The 22,560-nt window shown below is 45.6% G+C and overlaps 1 protein-coding gene across 1 annotated transcript in view; it reads right to left on the reverse strand.

The window, feature by feature from the left end:
• Positions 1-403: 403 nt before the first annotated feature.
• The window catches only part of LOC104518439 (dihydropyrimidinase-related protein 2), a 39,741-nt gene continuing 17,584 nt past the window's right edge, over positions 404-22,560 (reverse strand). Inside the window, exons 3-13 of the mRNA XM_010166101.2 lie at positions 19,736-19,900; positions 18,538-18,599; positions 17,287-17,367; positions 16,334-16,402; positions 11,230-11,350; positions 7,557-7,713; positions 7,253-7,394; positions 6,862-7,032; positions 3,430-3,609; positions 1,816-1,981; positions 404-854 (exon numbers count right to left, since the gene is read on the reverse strand). Of these exons, the coding sequence (XP_010164403.1) occupies positions 763-854; positions 1,816-1,981; positions 3,430-3,609; positions 6,862-7,032; positions 7,253-7,394; positions 7,557-7,713; positions 11,230-11,350; positions 16,334-16,402; positions 17,287-17,367; positions 18,538-18,599; positions 19,736-19,900 (1,406 nt within the window). The 3' untranslated portion in view covers positions 404-762. The remainder of the gene's footprint in view (positions 855-1,815; positions 1,982-3,429; positions 3,610-6,861; positions 7,033-7,252; positions 7,395-7,556; positions 7,714-11,229; positions 11,351-16,333; positions 16,403-17,286; positions 17,368-18,537; positions 18,600-19,735; positions 19,901-22,560) is intronic.

Genomic DNA, 22,560 nt, shown 5'->3' on the forward strand with positions numbered 1-22,560 from the left:
AAATAAAGTTTCCTCAAGGACCTAATTTGCAGCAAAATCCAGGAAGGAAAAAGAAAAAAAATAATATAATGAGAAAACAAACCAACAGAACCAAAGTCCCCAACGATTCTAGCTCACCCGACGACTGGGTGCGATGCGCTTTGTCAATTCCTAGTGCTGGGTCCTGTTTCTCTCTCTTGGCAGCAGACATCTATTCAGTGACCTCAAAGGCAGTGCTGGGGAATGGTTACAGACAGGCTGGGATTCGTGTCCCTCTCTGCTTGTCTAGCTATCCTGCTGGAACACAGAACCTTATAGAATATCCAGTTTAAAACCCTTGAACTACTCTTCTGCTTGACATTTAAAAAAAAAAAAAAAAAAAAGAGCTATTTTTTACATTTATTGTTTATTTTTATTCCTTTTTTGTGTGTGTCTTAAAGGCAGCTCCCGGGAAATTCACTTTGTCCTTCCTTTATTAAAAGAAAGATGCTGAATGGGACAGAGGCCACATATCTCAAACATCCTCTTTACACTTACTTTTGCATGTCAGAGGTGTCAAAAACAGGGTTTATTTCCTTAAATGTGTAGGGACTGAGGGGGGGAAAGTGAGAAGGGTTGGTGAAGATGAGGAGGGAATCTGAGGGGACTGAAAGAGGCGCCTTACTTCAGCCCCCCCCTCACTGGTTGCCCGCAGTAACTGTCACAGGCTCTAAAAGAATCAAAAAGGGTCTCCAGGTGCCACCGTCCCCCGGTCCGCTGAGCGGGCACAGAAGGGCTCGGTCCTTAGCCCAAGCTGGTGATGTTGGCACGTCCGCCGGGCGGGGCCACGATGCGCTGAGTCGTGCGGCGTGGGATGTTGTCATCGATCTGTGCCCCTGTGGGAGAGAGAAGCAATGTCAGGTCCCCCGGGTCACAGAATCCCAGGCTGGTTTGGATTGGAAGGGACCTTAAAGCTCATCCAGTCCCAACCCCCCTGCCAGCAGCAGGGACACCTTCCACTAGACCACGTTGCTCAAAGCCTCATCCAGCCTGGCCTCCAACACTTCCAGGGAGGAGCAGCCACAGCTTCTCTGGCCAACCTGGGACACTGTCTCACCACCCTCACAGTGAAGAATTTCTTCCTAATATCTCATCTAAACCTCCCCTCTTCCACTTTAAAGCCATCACCCCTTGTTCTATCATTACCTGCCCTTGTCAAAAGGGGTAGTGATAGAAACTCTCAGTGAGAGTTTGAGATGAGCGAGTTGCAGGACAAGGGAGTCAGGAGAGTACAGCAGAGCCCTAGGCCAGGCTCCAATGGTGTGCACCAAAACACATCATTGTTGGAGGAAAAACCCCACCGGCCTCCTGTGCCTTAATTCCACTGAAACCTTTTCTGCATGAATATCTCCAAACCAAACACCTGAGCCACCCAGCCCTGCACAGATAAGAGCTGGTTAAATGGTTCTCCCTTAGCGAGCCTTTTTATCCCTTTTTCTCTTTTTCCCTTATTGCACTGAAACAGCACGCTGAGAAATCAAATCTGCCACATACCAGATCCACAGCTGCTCTCAGCTGGCAAAACTCCACTGAAGTTGGTGCCATCTGCCCTCTTCAGACACCCGGCTGAGGACCGAGCCCAGAACACAACGGGGTGCTCAGCATTCATGCCACGGAATGAAAATAAGCTTTATGATAGCTCCTATACTGCTGCTCTTCCTTTCTAAAGCAATAACCTCCAAGCTAAAAGTCTCCCTCATTGCCTTCCAATTTAACCACAATTAATTCAGAGTATAGGAGTATAAACAAGCTGTGATTTCACAGCAATAAATAATTTAGCCCCATAAAAGTACGTACCAGACAAGCTGAATCCAGACTGGTGCAGGTTCCTCACGGGTGGGGCCTGCTGTTTGGCAGGAGATGTCTTAGCTGAAGACGCTGGTGTGACGGTCTTCGGTGTCACGGACACTTCGCAGACGGGTCCGTCATAGAGGCCTCGAGGCACACCCCGCAGCTCAGCCAGCTGCAAGACACAGCAACAGCCAGCCTTCAGGGTCAACACAGCCTTCAAAACACAACTACACAGCTGGGCAGATGTTGCTAAGCCAAAGACACACGTTTCAAGATTTGGTTTTAGTAAGAGGATTTGAAACTGTACATCATCCCCTCTGTGCTGATCCTCGGGTGGCTGCTGCTCTCTGAAGCAACACGGATAAAAGGAAATGTGCTCTGGGCTGCTGGGGCTCCAGCAAGATGCCAGCTGGTGTGAGCAGCCTGGAGATGACAGCCAGCCTGGCCCTTGCACCCCAAGTTCTGTCCTTGATCTCAACCTACCTGTCGTCAACTCTTGACAACTCTCAAATAAAACTTGTTACTTATCCCCAAAAAGCAAAAGAACCCTGAGAGAGAGGTAGGGCTACATCAAGAAGAGTCGGGCTCCCTTCACATCACCAGCTCAGGAGCTTCAGACTGGGTTAAATGCAATTATTCCAGCTGAGTTGCTGCCCAATTGGATTTATAGGTCAGCGACATATTTCTGTGGGAGATCAGAACACAAGAGAAACCACAGATCTGTTCTCCGTGGTGCTAAATTATTTGAGGTTGTAATTTTGTTAACTTGCAATTTCTTCAAAAGAACAACTTCAGGGAAGATCATTTGCAAGGAATGTGAAGATGACCTACAGTCAGCAGAACTACTGGGTCTGGTTTTGTCCAGGAGAGGGCAACACTTCAAACATCAAAATACTTTTCTCCTCAGAAATCTGACTTCACCTAGAAATAAACTTCATAAATTCTCAGCAACTAAGCTGCAGCTGAGTTTAGTGTCGTCTTCTCTGTCAGATTTTACCAATTAAAGGCAAATCAAAAGGCAGTTTCTGTTCTGAATGGGTGTATTTTACAAAAACACTTTTCCAACCATTTCAGCCTCTTAAAAATAGAAAATCCTCACTTTTAAGCAGTCAGTAGGCTGTGCTTGTGACTCACCAGTCACCAGACAAGAGCATCTGATCGTATCTGACAGAAGGGAAAGTAGCATAATGTATCTATAAAAACAAATTAGAAATCTAAATTCTTACTGAAAGGTTCAAGATATAAATGCTACCTATAACTTCTCATAGTACTTCTGTGACAGGAGAAACCTGCCAGGTTATTTGCAGATTGACTCATGCCTGAAGTGGACAGTTCTTGGACACACGCTCTGTCTAGGCGTCCCAAGACAGAGAAGAACTAAAGAGCAGAGAAATAAAATTTGCAGCAAATCCAAGCTGAAGCCAAAGAATACTCCTGTAATGACTCGAGTGAATAGCAAAAATGAAAGAGGAATGAGATAAAGATGGCTCCTATCCAGGGAACATTTTCTGTTGCAGAAGTGTGTCTCTGCGAGCCAGGGGGATGGCATCTGTTTTCCACCCACTTGAACTCAGGAGTTGCAGTGAGAGAACAAATGTGCATCCAACCGTTTCTACTCACCCTGCTCCTTGCTTTGATGCGCTTGTAAACGAAGTCAGGGAAGGGTTTCCTGGGGATATACCGTCCAGATCCCTCGGTGACATGGAGATTCCCATCCTCCAGCACGATCTTCCCCTGGCTGATAACCACCAGGGGAGACCCACGGCACTCCATGCCTTCAAAGATATTGTACTCCAGAGACTAGAACAAACAAAAAGACACCATGAGGCAAACATACTTATCCAGCAAAGTCTGTGGTGCTTTAATTAGCAACCACCAGTCAGGCTAATTGCCAACATTTTAAGGACAGATAGACGCAAATCCAGCAGCATTTACCTGAGTCATATATCCTTCGTTTTAACAGAAAGTATGGTCTTTATTATCAATCTAAATTTGGTGACAAGTTACTCGTGCAAAATTTCCATTGCAACGAGATTCATAAAGAGGAAATGGCTGAGAGAGTTGGGGTTGTTCAGCCTGGAGAAGAGAAGGCTCCGGGGGGACCTTCTAGCAGCCTCCCAGTACCTGAAGGGGCTTCAGGAAGGCTGGGGAGGAACTCTGGCCAAGGGCAGGGAGTGACAGAACAAGGGGTGATGGCTTTAAACTGAAAGAGGTGGGATGGAGATGAGATGTGAGGAAAAAATTCTTCATTATGAGGGTGGTGAGACACTGGAACAGGTTGGCCAGAGAAGCTGTGGCTGCTCCTCCCTGGAAGTGTTGAAGGCCAGGCTGGATGAGGCTTTGAGCAACCTGGTCTAGTGGAAGGTGTCCCTGCTGATGGCAGGGGGGTTGGGACTGGATGAGCTTTAAGGTCCCTTCCAACCCAAACCAGCCTGGGATTCTATGAAATAGTTTCAAACAAAAACACCTCAAAGCCAGCGTGTTTAAATGCATTTTGGCACCTTTCTCTTCTGAATTGCAGGGGATTTAAGAGCCAAATAAAGTTTTAACTGAGTTTCATACTAAAAATAATGATAATTTTGAAAAGCTGTATTTCAAACCAGTGTTTTGGTTGATGGGTGAGAGACCAGGACAATCTTGTTTTACTCTAATGGGATTGCTCATCCTCAATTAACAAGATTGGAAACATCACACCAGGGAAAAAAGAAAAGGTTTAATGGAATCACTGGTAAATGTCCCACCCATAACGTATCCTGGAATGAGATGCACTACAACCATGTTATTTGGGGACTGTTACTCTAGTGATCATCTCTGAGAACAAATCCAGGTCTTTTTTACTGAGTTAATAGTGGAGTTTGTTCTTGAAGTGTGTTATAAGTACGGGTAGGCTTTACTGCAGGCTTACAATTAGCTAGAATGGCGGTTAAACCGACACTGAACTGGGTCCAGTCTGAAAAACAGTTGTGGTGGCAAAGGAGGAGGCTTGGTTAGAAGCTTATGAATTAGGTTGGTTCCAAGAACAACACCATGTCCCTCTCTAGCTCCTAAAGTTTCCTTGCCAGACAGTGGCAAGAGCAGTGTGAATTCTTGGAAAATGTCCGTATGTTGCTCTAGCATTTAAAAATGTAACAATCATCTGATGCCACATAATCACCACGTCTCCTTGTGTCACAGCAACCACTCCTGCCTGATTTTCAAAGGGGCTTTTGTTTTATACTTGACCAAATCAGGGTGCCTTGCTTCTGAAGGCGTCACTCATATCAATTTCTCCTCTAGCACAAAGCAGACATGCAGCGAGAGACACAAACACCCCAAAAGGTCTAATGCCAGGTGTAACAGGGGATGTAATGAGAGAGGGGAAGAGATTAGAGCTGGACACATAAGGAAAAATGCTCCCATTTCTTAGATAGCCCTTCAAGTTCTAAACAAACCACTTGAAAATGAGAAGCCTTCATCCTCCATCGTCTTGGCACACTGTTGGAACTTAAAGATGCAGCCTTTGGCAAGAGCTGATCAAGTGCCAAGGCCTCTTACACGGTGCAAGAGTTCCAGGGGGATGTGTAGTCCTTAGCTCATAAAGCATTGCTGAATGGTCACTCCATTCAACCAACTAGGCTGGTTCTCCTTCAGCCTAGCCCTTATCCAGGGCAAAATCATGGAGTCAATCCTGACCATACTGAAGCGTATCCACAAAAGATAAAGTCTTGTATTAGGAAACTTAAAGAGTTCAATTAATTTCCTAAAGAAAACAGCCATTAAATGGCAATGACTTTCAAATATTTCATCCAGCAAACTACTTCCAGCTCTCTGAGCTATCATAAGCACAAACCTGGGTTCAGGCCACTAAATTTGGCACCTAATAGAGGTATGACCCTGAGCTCCTTTCATTAAGTCATTCCTCTCCAGACTGGAGATATGATGAGTCTGGAAGCACCTTTAAAGTGACTGAAGTGACCAGACTTCTGTGTCTGGATGTCTCTGTGAGAAGTCTAAGTACAGGCAGGATGAATCCAGGCCATCTGTGACCAATTCTGTCACAGAGTTAAGTCACAGGGAAGTGAACCAAACCTTTAAAAATAAAGTTTCTTTGTGCATGTGCCCAAGGATCCAAGTGTGGAAGAAAATTTTGCTCCTTCAAGCCCAGAGTGAATGAAAGCATTCACGGAAAAAAGAACAAGGAGTTTTTTCCAGGGAAACATTCCATAGGTTCATCGCCAGCAGTGAAACAAGTCGTCAACAAATGCAAACAGTGGTTGCTTTCTCTGAGACAGTGCTCGAGTGTCAGAGGGACACTCCAACCAGCCCTGTGCTCTGGGACCATTCTGCAGTTTCCCACAGGGTAGGACAGCTCTTTCACTGTAGGAGCCAGGTACATGACATGGGAGACAGCTGTGGGTCACCAGCAAAGTGCCTCTAACAGTGCCAGTACAAAGCATAAAGCCACAAAAGAAACAGGGAGGAAAGGTCTGGTTAATGTGGGTGCTGCCTTTTGCCTCCCTGTGCCAACTAACATTGGGATGATCACCAGTAAAATCACGTCTAAGTACGACTCCACACACACGTGCCATATCGGCACGTGGTGTAAATCCACTCGGACTAATTGATCTGGATCAGATCTCCAGCTAAGGTGTCCACGAGCTGACAAGCTTCACTGACCCCAACTAGAAAAGGGGCAGTGCACATTGCCACTGCTAGCGAGCCAGAAGGTCATAAATGACACATTGTGGTAAGAGGCCTTTTGATATTTCAGAAGATTTAAAGAGCTTTCTGTGTGCTAAGATCCAAGCATCCAACACTCAGAAAGAGCAGGCAACCTCTTTGCTCTGAGGGGAATCTCTGGGTACTCATGTGATTTCAGATTTGGACTCATTCATCTTCCCTTCTGCTCACACAAGTGAGCAGTACTGGATATAAGACCAGGGAGGGCTTGAGGCATGGAGAAAACAAAGCCCTGAGTTGTCATGAGCTCTAGTTCTTGGCAGCACAGTCTGGGATTGAAGGAAGAGAGAAGGAAATGAGCAGCAGAGCTCATATTGTAGAAAATATCCTTACTATGTTATGAGTCTTGGCAGAGATTGTCTTGACACTGTCAGGATCCCAGATAACCAGATCAGCATCTGAGCCCACCGCAATACGGCCCTTCCGCGGGTACAGGTTAAAGATTTTGGCTGCATTTGTGCTGGTCACAGCAACAAACTGGTTCTCATCCATCTTGCCAGTCACCTGGGGAAAGACAAAAGGAGTCACTGCATTAGCCAGGTGGGGATCACTCCAAAAAGCAAAGAGCTGACAGCACAGCAGATTCCCAGTGCTCTCTACAGGGGCAAAAAACTCAAGCAAAGAACCATAACAAGCATCTGGGGGGAGATAATAACACACTGCTGCAGCTCTTTCAGCTCTGAATGTCTAGTTAGAGCCTACACCTAAGACACGTGTGACATACCACAGCTTTATCCCAGATGATGGACATCCTCTCTTCAGTCCCATTGGTTCCTTCAGGGATCAGGGTGAAGTTGTCCTTCCCAACAGCTTTCTGAGCAGTGTTGAAGGTGCAGTGGGCGCTGCCAGTAACTTGGAGGTCTCCACTGGAAAAGACAATGATAGGTATTTAAGGTATTTTATTATCACAGGTTTACTCCTAAAGGTAAAACAGCCTTTTGCTTGTTGGCAACAACAGCTGTTATTTTAATCACCCACTTATCTCATGACAAAGCACGTGCTGTATGAACACAGAGAGCTCTACTCACCAGGACAGTAGTGAGTTGAGAAAATCAGGAGTGGTTGGGTCAGGACTCAGTGGTGGGGAAGTAACAAAAGCTGCTGCCTTAGCCCAATTCTTGCTCCAATAATGAGATCCATCGGTACCCAAGCTGGCTGTGATGGGCTCTCCATACACCACAGTGCCTACAGGAGAGGAACAGAGGCAAATGCACTGTCAGAACCAAGCAACATCCAGCTCCAGCCTGGATTCCAGGCATAGAGCATCCTTCTGGAAAAGGACAGGTTGGGTAAGTCGTGCCAGCATCGCTCACTGCAGGGTTTCTTGGTACTTCCCCTTAAGTATGTGATGCCAGAGACACAACATTGGATTGAATTCACTGGCCTGCATAACCAGATGATCAGACATCATTAAACTCCTGTCCTGTTCAATTCAATGCTCCTCTGATACTCTGTTATGTCACTAAGGACGTGTTTTCACAGGCAAGCTCTTAATTTTATATGCCCATCTTGAGATCTCTAAAGAAACACTGAGCGTTTTCCAAAGATCAGTCCCTCACAATAAGTATCCAAACATCTAAATACCTGAGTTAATAATAAAGACACTTATACTGACAAGAGCATGGAGCAGCAAAACATGCACAATGCCTTGACACAATGGCTAAGGTCAGTGCTGATTAATTGTGCTTGCAAGGGTTACTGTAAAGAGTCATTGTATGGTATCCTGGGCCAAGAACCTGATGGAAGAGGCTGAGGGGAACTGTAAGTGTGAGGAGATTCAGTCTGATCCAAAAGAATAAGAATCAAGAAAAAAGCACCTACAATATTTAATATTTCTATAAATGTGTATGTATTAAAGATCTAACAATCTTTAATCGGAGATTTATTGGAGTAGGCTCTGTGCCTAGATCAGGTAAGAGAAAACTCCTATCAGGGAAGTTCACTGGCTACAGAGAAAGCCCATCACAAAGGAATTATTGGTGGTTTTGCTTCACAAATACAGCTCAGGGAAACTGAGTGATTCCCCCAAGGGTACACGGTAAATCTTTGGCAGAACTAGGAAACTACATTGACTTCTGACTCTCTGTCCAGTACACTAACCACCAGTGCACTAACCACCAGTGCATCCTTCCTCTTCATTAACATTTTTGGAACCACATGAAGGAACAGTGGATCCTTAAGGCCACGATACTTTGCAAGCTGGAAAGCACCAGTGGCATCTGCACATCGAGCCGATGCAAGATGCTGCAACTTCAAAAGCTGGTAGCTCCACAGATCTGCTCAGCAAATGAAACCTTCCTGAAATCTCTATAAAGTGCCTTTCCATCTGGGCTCCTGAGCCCAGACACTTCATGTATTTGTATCTGTCTGCAAAAGAGGTGGGTAATTAAAACACTAACCTGAAATACTTCAATCAGAAAAGACTGGCAAAGGAAACCCCAGAATTGGTCAGCAGGGTCTTATCCACCTCACCAGGCAGAGTATAAAAATATGGTTTTTCACATATAGTTTGAGCTACTGTTATGTCTACAGGCTCCCAAGCTAGCTGGGAAAAAGTGTGTTAGCAGAGGCAGAACGATGCATTAACTGGCTTCATGCTGCTTCCAGGACCACACTGAGACAGGAGGTGCAGGACCAGCCTTTGTCAGAGGGGATCCACCAGCAGAGGAAGAGGCTGTCTGATGTCACTTGCCACAAACAGGGTTCTGAAATCAGAACAAGGCAAAACACACGCTGGATATTAATGGGAGGCCTGTTGTGGGCCAATACATTGGGAGGATTGTTCTGCAGGGAGCAAGGTTTTGAGCTTCCAGATCTGCCAACGGACAGAGTCTGCAGGGAATCTCCTCCATACAAATGCCACTGGGAACATCTGGCTCTCAACAACATGCGTTCTTTTCCATTTAGCAAATCAATTCTGGTTTGTTTTCGCCTTGGATAGTCTTCAGTTATGTTTCCTCTGTTGCTTGGGAGGGCAAGACTAGTGTGTGTGGCCCTTCTGGGTTACCCAGTTGGGTAACTGCGCACCATTTAAATTGAATTATTTAAATAAAGGAACAGAAAATGGCATGCCATTTATACCCCAAATTCTCCTTATAAGGAGAAAATGCAATCTGAATAAAAACTTCATATGTTAGTTCACTGTGCCGGCTAAGTAAAGTGAGTTCTGTGGATCATTTATCTGGGACAATCCCAGCACCTTTCAGAGGCAGGGTAACATCCAGCCACGTCAGGTTGTGTTTTATGGCTTCTGAGATGTAACTCTATGGTCCCTCATCCCAATGCTCCTACCTGCTTGCCAGCTAGTGGTTACAGGGGACAGTGAGCACAGTGAGAGGGTGTTTTTGTTGATGCTGCATCTCTGTGGTGTGTATGTCTCCAGTACTTTACCTAGAAAAAGGAAGGGAGGCTTCCCAGGCTTATAAAATGGAGTTGTGCAGCCACATCAAGCTGTTTTCTGGGGTAATGCAACACGCAGCCACTTTTGCATGTCGACACATCCTCTCATTCCAGCATGATCTCCACTAATCGGAGAGGAAGGTTCATCCCCAACAGCTTGAGCTGCTTCCATGACATGAAGAAAAAGAGACGCCTTGGAAATCAGTCCTCCTCCTCACCAATTCTGAACTCATTTAACAGGAATCATGGGACCAAAATCCTTCTGAGCCAATACACAAACACAAATCAGTTTGCTGCGGTAAGAAATCAGCTCTTCTCGCACCAAACACCCAGATGGAAAGTGATGTCATTTGTATATCCATTCAGGCTTATTTAGACTGCATAAAATTAAATCCAACCCTTCTGAGGAAAGAAGGGAGAAAATCATCCCTCCTGCTTACTCACCCACCCAGAGCTGCTTTAAATAGAAATGAAGGGTTTAGTCACAGAATAAAGCAAGGAGACAGACACTCACTGTGCTTTGTAACCCTTGCTCCTTGGGGGCAAGACAGCAGGGTCCAGACTTGGGAGAAGCTACTGCATCACTTGGAGCAGCTCAGCTCCCTCACAGACTTTGGTCAGAGAGAGAGGAGACTCAAGGCAGCAGCATCCACAGCAGCTTCAAGTCTTGCTTCTCTCAGCATCCTCAGGCAGAGTTATCAGAGGCGATTGTAATGCCCAGTTTAAACCAGATTACTGATCCCAGTTCCTGTTTGGATCCCAGGCTGTGAGTTACAGCACATGAGGAGTATCTGCTTCCCAAGTAAGGAGCACAGTGGATAGCTGGAATCAGTAACCTCTTTGGCTACTCCAACTAAATCCAACAGGGCTTGTGAGTCAAGACCTCTGTCAGGACTCTTGGACTCATTTCTGACCCCAGGAAGCAGCTCCACAGAAAGCACCAAGGAAAGACCAGAGCAGCTGGAAGAAGGGCACAGCTTGCCATCTCCAGAGGGATTAATTAAACGGAGACAGCATGGAATTACTCTGTGATAACATGAAGGCTCATGGCTCGATGTGGTAGGATGAGTGTGGAGAGAGAGGCTCTAAGCTGAAGAGAAGAAACAGATCCTGGCACTGATATGATGCCTGAACGCCTGTCTATTGGAGATGAGACAAAAGCAGTTGTTGGGACCTTTTTAAAAAGAGCCTGGACAGTAACACTGGAAAAAGAAACCTTTCCTGTTGGGATGAAGCTTATGTTGGCAAGGAGTTGAACTGCATGAGCTAATGGGGTGCTTGCATCCAAGGGAAATAACTTACCCTTTTTCCTGGCCTGAGCAATGACTTCAGCTGCACTTTTGCTCATCACCTTGGTGATATAAAGGGGGCAGTTGGTTTGGTTGGCAATGGTTATCGCCCGGTTCACAGCCTCCGCCTCCACCTGAGAAACAAAGTCAGCAGCAGGTTAGTAGTGTCCCCACATGTCAGCACATCCCATTCACCTTTGGAGGGTCACAGCCTCTGCTTTCATGGGAAAACAGGGTGTACAGGGCCAAGATGAGACTTCTCACCTCTCCAATTCTGAGCCAGTAAAATGTACAGTGTAATCAGGATAACTAAAATGACATCCAGCTGTAGTACCCCCTCATTACCACCTTTTCTCCAAGGCTACTTCAAAGTTTCTCTGCAAGCAGAACAAGTCCTACAATAACACTCCAGGTGCTTAAGGTCAGAATGATTAAGCCCTTTCTTTAACCTAGACAAAAATAAGCAACTAAATGTCGACACAACCAAACTATTCATGTTCCAGCCCACGCGGAAGAGAGATGCTGCAGCCACATACTCTGGTTAGCCACGTTTGCAAACAAGCCTCCTAAATTGTACCCTCTGCTACAGTATCTGGCTTGGGATCTGACAGAGTGTGAACCACCCCATAAATCAACTACTTCTTCTTGCATGTGTAGAGAGATAACCTCAGCAAGACTGAGGGTCACTTTTTAACTACAGCCTTACAATGAACATCATCACGCTGCAGAATTTTACGGATCACACATCCTCATCAAAGCAGCCCAGATGACAGATTTAACAGCAGGATAATGCTCATAGTGCCTAATGCCATGGAGAACTGAGCCTGCAATACCACGGACGTTTTACAAGCAAACAATAGAGGAAACTGAAACCCAGAGCAATGAGACACCTGATTCTCAAATGTAAGAGGCTACCAGCATCTCCCATGGACTCCAGTGGGATTGGCACACACTCAGCACTTTTGAACATCTGCTCTACAGTGACTTCTCGCTGGCTAAGCCCCGTAAACCATCATCAGTCCCAGAACCAGAATGCATTGGCTGCTGGCTCCACCAAAATACCTGAGATTAGGGACCCATCAGCTTAGGAAAGTGTGTATTGACCAGACTGATGTCCCAGTGCCCAGAACAGCTCTGCTCACACTGACAAAGCCACTGCTCTGTTTGCAGCTGGACTGCTCCAAGAAAACCAACAGGACAACAACTGAGGGTTATTAAAAGGAACCCAGCCTCCCTAGACTCAGCAGGTTGGTCTTTAGTGCCAAAAGGGTTAAAGCTCCAGCCTGTCACCACGCCAGGGCTTGTGACTAATCCTCCCCAAGCAGGGTGATGTACAGAAGGGGACATTTTCTGGCCCAGCTGCCCCATGCAAATGGAAAAGGCTGCGAGGAAGGGTGTTTATTCCAGGACATTTGACTCGAGTATGTCACAGCCAGCAGCACTCGCAGGGAAGATGGAGACTGAAAAGAAGAGCCAAGAAAAGCAGATCTATCCCTCCTGAGAGATGGGGAGAGAACTCAGACAGGCCAATGCTTCCAAGGGCTGAAGCACCTCTCCTACAATGATCCAAGGGCTGGAGCACCTCTCCTACAAGGACAGGCTGAGAAAGTTGGGGCTGTTCAGCCTGGAGAAGAGAAGGCTCCAGGGAGACCTTCTAGTGGCCTCCCAGTACCTGAAGGGGCAACAGGAAGGCTGCAGAGGGAATTTTTATGAAGGCAGGGAGTGATAGAACAAGGGGTGATGGCTTTAAACTGGAAGAGGGGAAGTTTAGATGAGATATTAGGAAGAAATTCTTCACTGTGAGGGTGGTCAGACGCTGGCCCAGGTTGGCCAGAGAACCTGTGGCTGTTCCTCCCTGGAAGTGTTGAAGGCCAGGTTGGATGAGGCTTTGAGCAACCTGGTCTAGTGGAAGGTGTCCCTGCTGATGGCAGGGGGGGTGGAACTTTAAGGTACATTCCCACCCAGTGCATTCTATGATTCCAGGCAATGGCATCAGTTTGCAAACTGCCCATGTAAAGCAGGGCTGCACACAGCTCTGTCACTGCAGCACTTGGAAGTCACATTTCCATGCTCTGCCTTCGTTTCCCCACTTGCAAAGCAGGGACAACACACCAGGCATCTCTGGACTTCTGACCAAAAGGTGTTTGAGCAACTGCTAAACTGGAGAGCAGTTTAACAGGAGGAGAATTATTTTCTGCATGGAAGAAAACAAGGCTGCTGAATTTACACCTTATGCCCAGACACTATGGTGACAGGGACACAACAATAACCCAACGACTGGTCCAAAGGGGAATGTTTGCAATTACCAGTATGCACTAGAAGCCCTAGCACAGCAGTTCTCTTGGAAAAAAAAAAAAGACAGACATTTCCTGGAGCACTTGGACTGCTTGTGCTTCCAGCGTTTTTGTGGCTAAAATAAAAACAAAAACTGACGGATCGCTCTGAAAAGTCATCACAGAATGATCTGAGCTATGAGGGGGAGACTTTTCCAGAAAGTAATGGGTGATGGTGACTTGGGATGGTGGTGTCTTAATTAAGGCTCCCTTTGCTGGCTGGAACAACGTGCTGAGTACTGTCACCTTAGCTCAACTCAGGTTACTGAGGTGATCAAGCTAAACTCATGAGTCAGCAGTGAAACTTAAGCCTTAATTCAATGCCTTCTGCTCAACCTGGGAATTCAGAGCTCCAAATACGACACAAACACACGTGGCCAGACCCTGGATGCTTCACTCAGACCTAAGTCTCACTGAATTGAGTGGGAGTTTTGATGGAATAAACATTTTAGACTCGTCCAACAATTCCTGATGGTTCACTGTAGATGGAGGTCTGAATTAAGCAGCTCTTCAGTAAAATGACAACCATCATAAAGTTCTTAGGACAGGCATTACACACTGTAAGTGTGAAAAGCCAGTTCTAGTGTTAACAGCACCCCAGGGGGGTACCAAGAAACATTCACTGCTACTGACAGCAACAGGAATTACGGATCTGCTGTCACCCTCAGAATCTGGCCTTTATCATCAACCAGCTGAAAGGGAGCTGTATGTTTTTAAAAACACAAAGTTATTCCCGCGTTGGAGACAAGGAGGGAGGGAACCAGATGACATCGTTTCCTGCTCTGTTTCCTATGACTTTCAAAGAGGAGAATTTTGGACCAAATGCTTCCACTCTGGGTAGACAGCACAGCTGAGTTCAGCTGCACAGAGGCTGCCCAGTGACACTGGGAAGAAGCTTTACGGATCCTCATTTGAGGCAGCCACATGTCCTCAGGCAGCCTCCCATGCTATCCTGAGAAACAACACATTTCTGCACAGATGTAACAAACCAACCCAGTCAGAGAACCACACAGTTCACACTTTAAAGCTCCTGCTCTGCTAAGGATGAGCTTGGAAGTAGCCAGACAAGACTTGGCTAGTTTGATGGTCAGATCCTTTAAGGTAAGGAGCAGCCTTCCTTTGAAGTCAACAATAAGTTTAGGGGTGCTCCATAGATAAGCCCTAAGTGTCACGTCAGCATCTGTTCCCGCTCTCCTGATGCAAGTCAAAAAATATGTAAGAAAAAAAAAATGCAGGGGTGGGTGGAAAGCTCAGTGCAAGTGTTTGTTCCCAATTTTCAGGAAGTAAAAAATCCCAGCTCCCAGAGCCAAACACAAATTCTGTGAGGATTCACATACTGCCCAAGTCAAGGTTTGGTTTTTTTTTTCCCCTTTTTTGCATGAAGCAGCTGAATGATTTATACTCCTACTGAAATGTCTCTGGATGCTGCTTGTCTGAACTAAAGGGAGAAAACAGAGAGGGAGCATGAGGGGCACGTGTGGATGATCTCACACACCCAGCTCCCAGCCGCCACATCTGGCAGTCAGCAAAGCCCCAATATCTTGGAGGAACAAAAAGAACTGCTTGTACATAACAGATGGACTTCTCAAACCCACAATGTCCTGGTGAGATGTCCAGCATAGAGACAGCGAAAAAAACAAAGAATGCAATAGGAACCAACCTGAAAAGCAAAGTTTTAAGGTTCTTTCTTACTCTTGAGATTTATTTTAAAGACTTAGAGGGAATGAGAGGGATTGGAGTGCTTGACCCTAGAGAAATCAATGGGGAACTATGGAGGTTAACTATTTTAAAGTGCTGGGCTAAGATCTGAGAATTAGCTCTTCAGTACAAACTTTCTGTGCCCCGAGTAAAAAATCCACCATCAGTAAAATGTTCATCAAATGATCAAATATTATGGTAACGGAAGCTATGCAAGTGCCCAAGACAGAATGCAGGATTTGGGCATATATTAAAAACTTCTGCTGATTCAGAGGAAGTCTTGATAAAATAAGGACCAAGAGAAAAGCCCAAGAGATGGGATCTAGCAAAGTCAGTGGCAGAATCCTGCCTACAGAAACCCAAATTCTGAAGTCTTTATTCATGCAAAACTCAACTGAAAGTGATGGGAAACTACAAGAACTTCAGGGTCTAGCTCCATAAAGACCAACAACATCAATGAGAACATGTAATTCTTCAGGGACTCCATCTTAACATGTTCCTGTGCAGCAGCTGACTCAAAGAATTGGTGATTCAGGTAGACTGTGCTCTTACCTGTGCTTCAGGTTCAACATCTTCCACATCTCCTAATGCAGCATTCCAGTTTGGGATATCAAAGGACTGAACTGAAGATGTGCTAAGTACCAACAGAGTTCTCTGTCTTGAGTGCTTATCATGGGTTCTGTGGTTCAAACACATCTCACCTCACTTCAGATATCTGATGTGTGAGCAGGGCCTTTATAGACCATCTCCAATAATTAACAGAAAGAGATGAGGTCTTCCAGAGGGTGAATCAAATCTTAGGCTGGATGAATTACTCCCTGGAGATGTCCCCTTCTCCAGTAGAGAAGCTGAGGGGGCTCCTGCATTCCTCCTAAGTACCCAGAGCAGTTAGTCTCTAGAAGTGACTAGTTACTAGTTAGTCCCTAGAAGTGTCTCAGCCTCTTTCCTTACCCCATGCAGCAATAATGTTTATAGTCAGGATGAAATCGTGGTTCTGGCCACATTCATCCCAACACAAAGTACTTGATGGCAATGCAGAAATGTTATAAACTGGGGGAAAAAATGCCAAGGCAGTAAAGTCCTCACCTCCTCAGGTCTGCTCAACACGTGCCCTTCAGGACCTGTGATCCCCAGCTCGAGGATCCTTTGCTGCTCCTAAGGCAGAGAAAAAAGAACAGGAAAAAGATTTAAAGCAACATGCATTTTTTCTTGCAGCAAATGCAGCTGTTTGAAAGAAGCACAAGTTTGATCCTAGGCATCTGTGTTAGCTAATAATCACACAGGGCTTTACATGAGGGTCTTACAACCAGAGTCCTGTCCAACCTCCCCTGTTGAGAATAACCAAAGCTTGTTGATTTGTTCACAGGAGGTCAGGGAAACCTTTTATTTTGATTTGCTTCACATTGTGTTCATAGTCCCTCAACTTTCACTGCTCATTTGCATCTATAAAATAATCTCTAAGATGTGTCAAAATGGTATCTCATGAAAAAAACATCCTGCAACTGCAAGCAACTGGGCTCAACGACTCGGGTGGGCTCTTTCCCAGCCAGACAATGCAGAAATCCTCTGCAACACCCAGTTTTGCATGCTTAAGATAGAACGTATAAAATGAGCTGGAGATCAGATTAAATCCAAATATGTTATTAACATTTCTTCTTTATTGCTGTTTAAAGGATGAACAGAACCCAAACATCACCATCCCAGGTCCTGTATGAAGCTATCTCCTTTTCTACTCCCCCTGGTCTTAGTTACCACAGAACATTTTATTGTACACAGTGAGAGTCACAACCAGACACAGTCTTCCACTTTTGGGGAGAAAGGCAGAGATGGCTGATATCCACCCCAAAATGAAAGTTGCCACAAAAACCTGCTTTATCAGTGGGCTAAGATTTGATGCACAGCTCTGCCTGCATCTTTGATACAGCTATGTCACACTTTTAAAAGTCTTGGTGATTTTCTGTTTGCAAAGAAGGAATTAAAGAGTTTAAACCCCTCCCAGTATTTTGAAGTTAATAATCCACAGAATAAACACAACATACCTCAGCAATGATGTCACCGTTCTCAGCATGCACTTGAGCTGTCGCGCCAATATCCCGGATTACACTCAGGACCTCGTATATCTGGAAGACAGAAAACACACATTACAATATACCCCGAGTGTGCACTCAGGGACACACCTATGATAAAGTATACACTCCAGACTCCTTCAGCATACAGAATTTTGCAGAATGGAAAAGAGAAAGAGAAGTATTAAGAAAGATAAGATGTGGTTTGCTGGATAGATATGATCCATTTTCCTGCCTATAACTGCATTTCCCAATCTGTACAGTCAGATGCTACTGATATAGCAAAGCAGCACTATACAAAAGCCAGGTTTGGTATATTGACCACACTGGAGGAAGAAACAGCAGCTGCACAGGTCTGCATCTGGAGTGATTTTAAGGAGCTAACAGAATTGTACGTGTTTCAATTCTTCATTTACCGGTGCCTGGCATGAAAAAAACCCTTACATTTGATTTTCACAGAGAACCTGCACCCACCCCTCTCACTGCCTGGGACAGGAGCAGCGTGATTTCCCACTCCAGCAACCAGTTTGAGAGGGCTCAGGTTGAATAACCCACAAGTGACGCCGGCTCTGTCAATGGTCACTTATTAAAATGCTTCCCAGAGTCATTAGAGATAACTGTCACACGCCACTGCCTCCTACGCCGTTCCAAACCACTCCCAGGCATTCCTCTCTGCCCACCACATTTAGAAATATAAACTGCCCATCTCAACAATTACATGTACCCAAACGTATCCACCAGAAGAGCAAATGGGACGGCAATTCCTTTTTAAGGTTCCCAGTGATTCTAACGCTAAAGCCAGAAACCCACTTCTGGACCAGGATCAGTTTCAGCTTATAAACACATCAAATATTATGCCAGAGATCTGAGTGTTCTGCTCTGTGCTCAGGCATAAAGCAGTAATTTATAAAACTGCCACTGCTTCCACACCAAAGGAGCTGGAATAAAACCTTAGAGCTGGAATAAAACCTTAGAGCTCTCAAAATGAGGGTTTTACCATTGCTTTCCCCAGGGTTTGTTGTTGGGTTTTTTTTAATTAAAAAAAAAAAAAGTCTTCAAACCAGAGCCCTGGGTACTGTTGCAAATCGTAGGTACTGTTATGCATACAAAGATTGAAACCAAAAGAGAATGTCAGATCTAAGTGTACTGAAATTAAACCCTTATGAGACCAATGCACAGCTGGCAGTGACAGAAGCATGTGAACATTAAATTAAGCCTTCCTACCTGAGAATCAGTTAGCTGAAAGCGATCTTTGAAAGCCATGTAAACCAAGAAGGAGTTCACACCTGGGAGAAAGAAAGAAATAAATAAAGGAATTATCTTTGACATACAAATTACAGGTATGAAACACACCGTTCCTCATAGAGAGAGGATGTCCCCCTCAATCAGCCCCACAGCAAGCAGTAAGGATGGGCAGACAAATAAATAACTTTAAGCTGCTGTGAAATGTGTCTGCACACGTGGATGCACACAGACACACACTCCCTCAACAGATCAGAGCGTAAAGCCAGGATCTCCTCAGCCATGTGGCATTTATTAACCCAACTGATGAGAACGGAGGAGCCTGCACTCCAGCCGTGGGGACAGCTAAACCCCCAGGCTTCCACTTCACATTGAAAGAAGAATAATTCTGTGGATTCAGCACTGTAGGAGGTTGAGTAAAAAAATAAGCAAAATGCAAAACACACAAAAGCAGAGACTGGGTCTGGCTGCCTGATCCCCCACTCCCTCCAGTGAGAGCGATGGGAAAGCTGTGTCTGTAAGCGTGTCCTCCCCCACTGTCCTCGTACTGACCAAGACACAGGGAATGCTCCTAAGTCAGCTTTCCCTCTCCTGCCTTCTGAACCAGTAAAAGCACCAGCACGTGTGGGAAAGCACTCATTAGGATGCAAAAGGCTGGGGTTTTTTTTTAAACTACAAACAGGATGGAAAATTACTTTAGCCTAAGGATGAAACGTCAAGGAAATTAAAGAGGGGAAAAACCTATGAGGTCATTTTATTCAGCTCTTCTCCACTTTTAGCAAGCAGTGCTGGATTGTTCCTTCTGGATCCAATTCTTCTCTTGTTTACAACAGTTTAATGGCCAAATCTATCACCTACCTGCACTAAGGAAAATCAAAGGACCTCCACTAACAAAGGTGCTCCTCTGCATGGCAGCAGCAAGAGGTTCACCTCTGCAAAATCACTGCTCACCCACCTAACACAGTGTGACACCAGCGTGTACCATCTCCCTGAGCCCTCCACAACACCAAACCTCCACAAGAACCCAGGATGGGCCAAGTTAATATCAGGGCTCAGAATAGGCTTATTGAGATGTAAGAGTAAAATATTTCACACAAGCCAGTCCTAAGAAATAGGGGAGACAGTCCTGAAAAATAAAGCAGGGGAAAGGCTTCCCTGAGCTTTCAGTAAGTGAACTTACCATGATCTTTAACCAGAGCTTCCATCTCCTCCTGGACACCTTTATGCCACTCGGTGATATCCACGTGCAGAGAGTAGTCACAGCAGGATTTGCTGTCTGCCCATTCTCGCCACTGGTCAAACGCAGTCAGCAAACTGGTCCCTGGCTCAGGAACCACGTGATCAACTGGGAAAGACAACCAAAGCACTGGTAAAGGGCTGGTGCAGTAGCTTTCCTGGATGTCCAAGATAGAAAGCATGCTTTGCAGAGCATGCTGCAAAAACAAGACAACCCTTTCCCCTTAAAATATTAGAGTTTGAAAGACCTGGTTTCTAAAGCCCCACATCTGACTGAGAACGCAGCCAGGAACCTGATTACGGAGCCAAAGCTGAAGGAAATAGTTCAATTACTCCAGCCTGTTTATTGCAATTGGTTGTGAATGGAGAAAATGAAGCTCCCAGGGCAGCAAACACAAACCACTGCAGAGAGCTCTGTAAAGACTGCTCCCCAGTTTGGGGACAAACAAACAATGACACAGGCAAGATCCCCTGTGAGCAGCTTTCAGCACTCAGCACCTCATGTTCCAGCAGTGCCTTTGTGCCTCTGCAGATGCTAGAAAAGGCCTCCAAAGAGTGGAAAGAGATGTACCACTGCTGGCACGAGTGCAGTGACAACTCCACGCACGGATGGTAGCTGCTTTGGGCTACACAACCCAACTGAGAGCACCTTCCAGAGACAGCATCCCAGTGAGGACTGGAAAAAGCAGGACCAACACTCAGTCACAGCTGGAGAAACACGACTGGTGCTCAACAAGATGGTCCTGCTTGCTTCTGGCATCTCATCAGTCTGCTCCTCCTTCTAGCTTAACACGAGGTCCAGCAGTAACTGGGTTCACAGACAGCTACAGGAGCCTCCACCAGTGCTGCAGATGCAGAAGAACCTCAGAGAGTAACAAAAGAGACTTGGATCTGAAGGTTTAGTGTTCCTCCTGGTAATCTGAATAGCATTCAAATTTTTATTTGAACGCACATGATCTCTAAAATCTTCACTAGACACATTGACACAGCCAGCATCTCAGAAACTGAACTGCAGCTGAGAGAGTAGGAAAAGCCTGTGGGACTTCAGGGGTCACAAACTGGGCAGGCACCATTGGGGAGGAGGAGAGAGCCCTGGCTTGATTTTACATTAGATCACACCAAAAAAAAATTAAAAGTTGCTTCAATTATCAGCAGAGAAATTCAAGCAGGTTATTTTTAACTTTACTGGCGAATATCTGGTCTGCCATCAGCTCAGCAGTTAGCTCTAAATCACAACTGGGATCAGAGACAAAGTCCTTGGGCCCTACTTGCTCTCAGTGAAGTACAAAGCTTTGCTTCAGCCCCACGCAGCCACGTTAGCCTAGATTTACTGGTTTTACACTGCCTTAAGAACTGGATTTACACCGGGAGCTCTCGACCCGCTGCAAAAAGCGGCGCAGCTCTCCTGAACAACCCATGAGCTTCAGCCACCTAATGATGTCTGCAAGGTTTGAGATGTGAAAGCTGAGAGGATGACCCAAAACAACCATCCTTCCAGCAAAGCTCTGCCCACCCTCTCTCCCTTTTGCAAAGGTGACTATGTGACAGATCACAAAACAGCGGTTAAAATATTTGGGCTTCTCCAGAAGGCTTGTGTTTGTCCCTTGAAGTATCAGGCCAGCCTGCAAAGGGAGGGATGTGATGCACGGTTCTTCGCTGGTACCTCAGTAGTACAGCTGCAGCTTTGGTCAGCAGTGGCTTAGGGGTTCAGGAGCTGCTGGTGGCCTTTGCCCACTCAGATAGCAGCGTCCTGCCCATCAGAGAAACACACACTATGAGTGAAAGCTCTGAAATTTGTCTGGTGACTGGCATTAGACAAAGGATCACCATCCTCGGGAAAAGGAACACAAATTTAACCAGACAATAAACTGTCCTGTTTTTAAAAGAAATCATCCAATTTCTGTTCCATGATCTCCTCCTCTCCAGTGCTCAGAAACCTTCCACTAACTTCCAGACTGAATTGTTTCTTGGCCAGTACGTAGTCCCTTGTCACTCTGCCAAAGTTAATCTTTAGCTTAAGTAGTATGAACAACAAGGAGAAAAATAATATCCTCTCTGCATTACCAATGGGATACAGAGAAAAACCCCAGGTTTTCACAAACGGCCGGTGCCTTAACACAAGAGCTGTCACCCTCAGCCCATTGACTAATTAAAAAGCAAAACCAGTCTATTTAATCTCTAACACATCACAGCAATAAATCCATCTCTACTTAAGACGAAAGGTGCCCTAAGAGCTCTATCAACCCTACCATGATACATGATTTATGGGTATTAGGAAATTCAGCCTGGAGGCATCGAGGGGTTAACAGAGTGGAGTCTTCACAGCCCAGCATGGAGCCCCTAGGAATGACTCTGGTGTCTAGGATCAGAGCTTTATCACCATCTTATTTCATGCGCTGCCCAAGTATGACTAATGGGAGTTTGTGGAAGGAGTGGGAGAGGGGGTAAGGGAGCTCTATCAAATCTTTGACAAAGTCAAACCACAGCTGGTTACAATAAGGATAAGGGATGGAGGTAGTGGTGCATATGTGCATGAAAGTCAGCTCTGGGGATTAGGAATACCTCACATGGAAGCTGCGCTGCTGACACATCTCATAGCAGCTCCCTTGAGCTCACCAATAGCCAAATGACCCATCATCCCCATCAAAACAGAACGTAGTTTGTTTCCATAGCAGCTCTCTGCCAGGCAAATATTACTGATCAACCACTTTGTTATATTCACATGGAAGAAGTCAGCAAGAAGGTGGCCTGAATGTGCAAGGTAAGCCA

This window comes from Antrostomus carolinensis, unplaced genomic scaffold, assembly GCF_000700745.2.
Source record: "Antrostomus carolinensis isolate BGI_N321 unplaced genomic scaffold, ASM70074v2 scaffold37124, whole genome shotgun sequence".
NCBI classification, from domain to species: Eukaryota; Metazoa; Chordata; class Aves; order Caprimulgiformes; family Caprimulgidae; genus Antrostomus; species Antrostomus carolinensis.